The 7230-nt window shown below is 44.6% G+C and overlaps 1 protein-coding gene across 1 annotated transcript; it reads right to left on the bottom strand.

Annotated features, from left to right (window-relative positions):
- Window positions 1-246: 246 nt before the first annotated feature.
- gyg2 (glycogenin 2) lies at window positions 247-7144 on the bottom strand. The gene is made up of 9 exons (XM_020652331.2): window positions 6986-7144; window positions 5980-6118; window positions 5732-5906; window positions 5028-5190; window positions 4066-4192; window positions 3339-3522; window positions 2906-3025; window positions 1299-1433; window positions 247-704 (listed from the first exon to the last, which is right to left on the bottom strand). The coding sequence occupies exons 1-9, from the start codon at window positions 6990-6992 to the stop codon at window positions 579-581; spliced, it is 1176 nt and encodes a 391-aa protein (XP_020507987.1). The 5' UTR covers window positions 6993-7144; the 3' UTR covers window positions 247-578.
- Between the last annotated feature and the right edge of the window lie 86 nt (window positions 7145-7230).

Here is a 7230-nt window from a genome sequence, read left to right as displayed (position 1 = left end):
AGGAAACTGTTGACTGCAGTCACACGTCCATGAATCTGTTTCTGCTTCACTCACTGATGGAGAGACAGAAGAGCCACAGCGCCCCCTGCTGCAAAACTTTACCACATGATCCTCAATCTGTCTGCACTAAAGAGTGAAGGGGATTTATGTCAACAGAGATGATCGATTGACTGAAAGCATCTTTTTTTATCTGCTGCTGACTCAGAAAAGAGGAAACCCAACAATGAATACAACAACTAACACGTGTTGTGATGTTAACCCTTTAATGACACCCAGACGGGTCATAATGAGTCTGGAACAGAATTACAAACATCTCCATGCAGACGGACTTTACACTTCCTTTGTCACAGTTCTCCTCAGAGGTTTCTACTTCAGTTTTTCAACAAAATATGGAATTGAATTTAAGACCTTAGGTGTAGAAGTTTGTTTAGATATCTACACATAGGAAGTTAAAATCAGCATTTCTGTCCGTCTGTACTCTGGAATCACAGCCTAGATCATCAGTCTATAACCACTGGGCTCAGGCTGACACACTGAAGGACAGTTTCTGTTCCAGATTTTCTCCCGTGTGCGATGTGTTAGTCCAGGAAGCGGTCCAGCATCCTCTGAATGTTCTGGAAGGCGTCCCTGCCCAGATAGTCGGCCTGCCCGATCTCCCACTGCTTACGATGCTCCAGCTGTTCCTCCTCTGTGATTTCATCCGTCTGCAGCGATGGAGAGGAAAAAAACAAAACCGGCGTTCAAAGAGAATTCATCAGCACCAACATCAAACATGTCTGCTCGGCTTTGAGCTCGTCTCAGGTGAGCACATTAAAGTAAAGAAATGTTCCTCTGTCATTATTCTTTAATCAGCAACACTTTGAACTTATTATCTTCATATCTTCTGTCGCCTCTCGTTTGTACGGAGTTACAGTAAACAGTCACTTCCTTTATCATGTTTGGCATCCCAAATCATCCTGTTACTATTCTGGGAGTAATAATTCACTAATGCTGCATTCAAAAGTAAAAAAATACATCCTTAAAGGAGCAATATATAACTCTGACACCTAGTGTTTGAAATGGTTACTGCAGTCTAAAGTCAAAACAGAATGTCTGATCATATAGTGAAGTCACTTTATCATTTCACTCACTACACAGGTCACTAATTGGACCTTGAAATATGAGAAATGGACGTAGCCACTGTGGCGTTGTGAATTAACAATTTGAGCGTTGCCATCTTCATTTTTTTGCAATGTCTGCAACTTGTGCACCCATCTTTAAATCTTGACTCCACATGTGTGAGAAAGAGCTTTACGTACAGTGAATGTTTCGATGTCCGAGTCCTCATCGCTGCCCTCCAGCTCCTCCTCTTCAACAGGTGACTCCTCCAGCTCGGTCGGCTCAGGTGTTCTGGACTCCTCCTCCAGCGGTTTGTCATCGTCTGTGCGAGAGTCCTGCAGAAGACGTGAATATGTCACTAATGCACCCCATGGAACAATAATGTCGGAGAGGAAGCCGTCGAGGTTTGGATGTATTTCTGGGTCTTTGTCACTGCAGAGAGCGAGATAACACGGCTGATGTATGTCAGTGTCTGCTGCCGCTCTGCAGGGCGTGCGCCTGTTCACACTAATCTTACAAGCGGGTACAAACACAACGCGTCGCGACGAAATGAATCAGACAAATGAGAGAGGAGCGCAGAGAGGAGCTCGGAGGCCTTCTGGTGTTAATAAGCTCTGTTGTGTCGTTTCTTTCTGCAGGGTTCAGACGCAGTGAGGCAGAAACGCTCATAAATGAAACGTCTCTTCTGCCGGAACTAACAAGAGCCGGGCGAACAATAACACGCCGTAATCATCGCCGTGATGTATTATAAACACAAACAGCATACGCTCAGGAGGTCATTCATTACAGATAATTCATGTATCCATTAGCTAATATTTCGAACAACTTCTCATTGGATTCAAATCATGTGTGTGACTCTGATTGAACTCTGTGTGTGTAAAGGAGGTGTTTGATGTCACTCTTCTCAGAATACAGGATATCAAACTTTATTTTGAAGTTGTATTAACTGTTAGCATTAGCCATTGAATGCTTGTTTGTACAATTATGTGAAGCAGCTGTGAGGAGGTTTTCTTTTGTGTGGGTTTGACCCCTGTGGACATAGATTAGGTCTGATCCTCTCCTGTGTGTGGCTGTGTGTCGTCTTTTCTTCAAAAAGTCTCATCCTGCGTCCTCCTTCCTCATAGAGATTTACCACGATGCTGTAAACCAGGGGTGTCCAAAGTGCGGCCCGAGGGCCATTTGCGGCCCTTGAGGGGGGTTTTTTGCGGCCCGTGACTTCAGAAGGATTTGGCCCGAGGCCTTGATTAAGATTGGCACATTATCTTATTTTTCTTTTTCATGTTAACAAGGGCTGAACAATATTCCTAAAATAGAAAATGTTCAGTAACATGTATGTTGTTGTTGTTTTTTTTTTTACTATTTTCCACATTTTTTTGTAAACAAGCGGATTGTTGTTTAACCATTTAATGACCTGAGCTAAATGCAGAAAGCTTTTCCAAAAACATGAACCACGTTACAGGATTGATTCTGAGAAGAAAACAAATAAAGTAGAACGAAGAAATCAAAATATTTGATTTCCTTTTATTAAAGGGTTTCTTTAGCGAGCCTTTTTGATTCTGATCTACAAAGCTTTACTATTTTTAAAACTATATTCTAAAAAACAAAACCTGTGGTCCACGAGCGATTCTAACATGACAATTTTAGCCCGCAAGAAAAAAAGTTTGGACACCACTGCTGTAAACGAAGGCTGGCGGCTTGAGGTAAATCAATTTTGGTGACTTCATAGATTCAGAGTCTACATGACGTTTGGTAAAGTCCTGAATGGAGGTGCAATAAGAGCTATCCACACATAAATATGACAGCTTACTCTCTCTGGTTCAGGTTTCTGAAGTCTCTGAGCTGGTGCTGGAAAGTGTGGCAGCAGCGTCTTGGAGCTTTTCAAGGTTCCTCTAACGACCACTTTGGCTTTGGCCTTCGGTTTTTGGATCTGAAAAGAGAAAAAGAAGAATCAGAAGAGGATGTTGGAGTGGTGCTGGGACGAGCCCCAGGAGCAGGCTGAGTAGCCATGTGTCACGTTTGGCTGCCGCTCTCTGTATGTGTGTGTGTGTGTGTGTGTGTGTGTGTGTGTGTGTGTGTGTGTGTGTGTGTGTGTGTGTGTGTGTGTGTTCTCGCTCCAGCCAAAGTGTGCAGCAGCTCATGAAAGCGATTATCAAAGAGGAAGAAGTGATCAGTGAAATGTGCTCGAGTGTTTGGAGGAGGACTACTCCACAGTTTTCATGATGTCACAGATATGTTTGTACCTGTTGGGGTTTCTTTTCCTCTTGTTTCTCAGGTAGAGTTGACTTTGTGTAGCCGTTGTACTCCTGCCACCACAGAGACAAAAACTGTCCTTTGGAGTCCGAGCTGCCGCCCTCCCTCTGGCTGCTGGTGCTCCAGGGTTTCACCGCTCCGATGAAATGGACGACTTTGGCGTTGTGGCCAAACCTGCAAAAAACAACAAAAACAACAAAAACAACATCAGAACATGAGAAAGCTTGTGCCAAAACATGAACAGTGTAGAGGGTCGAGGAAAACGATGACGATGATGTTTAGGATGGTTTTGATGTGGATTAGAAATCTCAAGAACAGCTGTCCATGTTGTGCTCTGCCTCTGGTCACTTCCTGTCAACACCTGTGGTCACTTCCTGTCAACACCTGTGTGTCCGATCAGATTTAAAGCTGTTTGTTTTTGCTTCCTGTCGTTGTCTCCTCCTCTCTCTCTCTCCTCGCTCGTGTTGCTCTAAATCTCTGATTCTCTTCACTTTGGATAAAAGTGTCTGATACATGAATTGTAGAATTCTAGTAGGAAGAGGATTTTCTTTTAACCACAAACAGCTGTTACATTGCTCTCTACAAATACAACAAACGTGATTAAATATAAGTCATAAATACAAACTGTGTGTTAAGGGTTTTAACACACACACACACACACACACACACACACACACACACACACACACACACACACACACACACTCACACACTCACTGTTGGAAAGCGGGCCGGTAGCTGTAGACGGAGCTGGCGCTGAGGTTGTAGATGAACGGCAGATGTTTACTGATGTCCTCGTTCCTCCAGCTGCTGAAGAAAGAGTTCAACAGGCCCTGGTCTCCTCCTGAGAGGAGCGCAAAGAAGAGGAAACATCAGGTTTAAATACGTCTCGTGTTTGTTTCTTTCTCTGATGACAGAAACTATCATCAGAAAAGGAATCAAATCAGATTCTGACAGTGAATGATCTATTTTGCACTAAAGGTAAGACAAACTTAAACATAAGCATTTTTACTTTTACTGTCATTAAGACATATACGGACAGTTTTTTCTCAATTTGTTAGGAAAAAATAAAAAATGTATAATTGTTCAAGTAAGCAATTTTAGACAATGTGTAGGTTTTACCCTCTGACTAAGTTACCGGTTATATCTGTTCAAGAAAAAGCTGTTCTGAATGAATAGCAATAAGGAAATACTACGCTCTAACTCCCTAACCCGTCTGATCCAACCTTCACAAGACGCTGACTAGACTCTTCTTCTCTGTCGCCCCCCCTAGTGGTGGTCATTCGATCTGCAGTGTCCCTCTGCACCTTTAAGAAAAAGCTAAAGACCCAGCTCTTTCATGAATACCTACTAACTTAATGATGATGGTCTCCATATTATTGATGATGATGATGGTAATGACGATGGTTTTTGTTTGATAACGACGACTTATAAGATGGTTTCTATACTGATTAGAGCTCTCAAGAACTGCCCTCAATGTTGTGCTTTGCCTCTGGTCACTTCCTGTCAGCACCTGTGTGTCCAATCAGACTCAAAGCTGATCGTTTGCTCTTACTCACATTGTTCCCTTTTTTCTAGATCCTTGCTTGTGTTGTTCTTACTCTCTGATGTATGTCGCTTTGGATGAAAGAGTCTGCTAAGTGAGTTGTTGTAGAAACTGGACTCGTGTGTGTTTTTACCGTCGAAGCTGCCGTGCTGCATGGCGTGCTCCAGCAGGGCGGCGTGCGTTTGCAGAGACGGTCTGAACACAAAGACGCCCGAGTTGAAGCAGTCGGGCCAGCCGGGATCGGGAGCCGCCGACAGCTCCTCTCTCTCGAAGAGGTCGTCCACGTTACTCAGAACCTGACAGGAAGTGGAGTCAAACAGGTAATGACATCACTTGAACTACTCATCATCTTCACTAACCAATTAGACTAATTAAAATCTTTACTCTAAACATGTGAAGAAAACGTGCATCGACCTCTATCCAAGCTCCCAGAGGGAACCTCGTCCCTCTTCAAACACGCATGGCCCTGCTCACATGAGAGCGTGTTTACACTGAACAAATGGAGACGAGCCTCACGGTAACAACATGTTCAGAACATGGCCTCAGGAGCTCACGTTAAGCATTGATTTCTATAGGAGGACGTTTGACTTTTCTGACCTGAACGGAGACATTGGCCAACAGTTCAGAGCGTGAAGGCTGAAGGTTTAAAGAGTCAATGTTGACTGACAGATATCTATAGATACCAATGTACAGATCCATGTTGGAGTTATGTCATGTTTTGAAACGCTGAGTTTGTTTGTGTGAGGTCGTTCTTCAGAGGGCGGGCAGTCTTTAAGGTAAAGCTGCGGACTCTGGACGCCATAGTGTGGTCACACAGGAAGTTGCTGTTGGACTCACGAGTGTGTCGGCATCCAGGAAGACACATTTGCTAAACTGGGTCAGAGTCCAGCAGTGGATCTTGGTGAAGGTGATGCCCAGGTCGGGCCGCCCCAGCAGAGCCAGGTGACCCTGGTCCTGACTGTCCAGCAGGTCCACCAGAACCACCTCGTTAAAGACGTCCCGGAGGGCAAGCCTGGAGACGGATGAGAAGGGTCAAAGGTGCAGAGACTCCATCGCATAAAAATAAAGATGGACGTCCGACTCACCTGGACTGCTCCGAGACGTTTGGAGTCACCATGAGGATGATGCTGCGAGTCGTCCCATGACGCCGCAGACTCCGGGCCACCACCGCCGCCCCCTTACAGTACGACTCTGTGGTGGCTAGGGTGATAAAGGCCTCGCCTCCTTGTGGACCAGAACAGGACAGGATCAAACTGAATCCAGTGTCTCATTACAATCAGATTCACCTATAAGTTAAAAAACTATAGCTAGATTATTCTTTGTTTTGAAGCTTTTTCAAGTATCTCATTGGATCAAATATAGTCCAATCAAAATGCATCGCATCAAATCCATTCTAAAACACACAGGGAGCTGCGGTGTACAGATGCTACAACAGGAGTGATGTCATCATACTCCCTGGTTCTGGTTCTGGTTCAAATCCTGGCAGCTGAGTTTTGCACCAACTACCAGAAGCTCCTTACTTTATTTCAAAATAAAAGCCCACAGCAAGTAAAGTACTCTCAGCCTAAGACAGGACAAACATTCAGAAGAAATGCCTAAATAATGACATTTCAAACATGCGATTAAAAATGGGATTAATCGTGATTAACTAGCTGTAGTCCTCCAGGCGGGCAGCCCGGGTTTGGGTCCAACCTGTGGCTCCTGTCCTACGTCATTCCCCACTCTCTCTCTCTCTCTCTTAAACCTTGACTTTAAACCTGTTCTGCAGCTGCATGACTCGACCCCTCATGGAGGATTGTTTCCCTGATTAAAGAAGTGTCCTCACGCGCAGTAGAGACGGGTGTGTGGAGCGTTTTGTTTTGGAGGTGCTGTCTCTCCTGAGTTAAAGTCAAACTGGGTCACTACAGCGAGCTCTGTATAATTCAACAGCTCGGACAGAGAGACAAAAATCCTGCTCCTCAGACTCTGCGCTTAACTCTGTTTACACTTTTTATTTATTTATCAAACCTGCAGAGAAAAGGTCAACCTACAGCCTCTTAGTGATGCATTATCAAATCTAGAAGATCCTAAATACTGAATGAAGTCTCCTACCTGACATTGTTGTTGTCTAGAAATCGTCTGCAGCTCCAGGAATGTTCCTGCAGGACTGAGCTGAAGGTGTGTGCAGAGGGCGCCAGGAGACGCTCACATCTTCACTGTGGATCCTTAAATAGTGACAGGATGAGAAAGTGTCTGACGCTGCAGCAGGAAGTCAGATCCCCCTTCTGTTTTTATCTGCAGGTCAAAGAGAGGAGCAGAGGCCCGCTGCGTCTGTCGTCTGTTTGTTCCTCTGGTCA

This window comes from Labrus bergylta, chromosome 24 (genome assembly GCF_963930695.1).
Source record: "Labrus bergylta chromosome 24, fLabBer1.1, whole genome shotgun sequence".
Lineage (NCBI taxonomy): Eukaryota > Metazoa > Chordata > Actinopteri > Labriformes > Labridae > Labrus > Labrus bergylta.
Note: the sequence above shows the minus strand (reverse complement) of the source record. Positions and strands in the feature narration are given on the sequence as shown.

Excerpts from the sequence above, each read along its gene's own strand:
- gyg2 (XM_020652331.2), bottom strand. Across the intron at positions 5,191-5,731 it reads TCCTGGATGCCGACACACTC|GTTCTGAGTAACGTGGACGA; the intron begins GTGAGTCCAACA and ends ACTTCCTGTCAG. Across the intron at positions 3,026-3,338 it reads AGGAAAAGAAACCCCAACAG|ATCCAAAAACCGAAGGCCAA; the intron begins GTACAAACATAT and ends TTCTCTTTTCAG.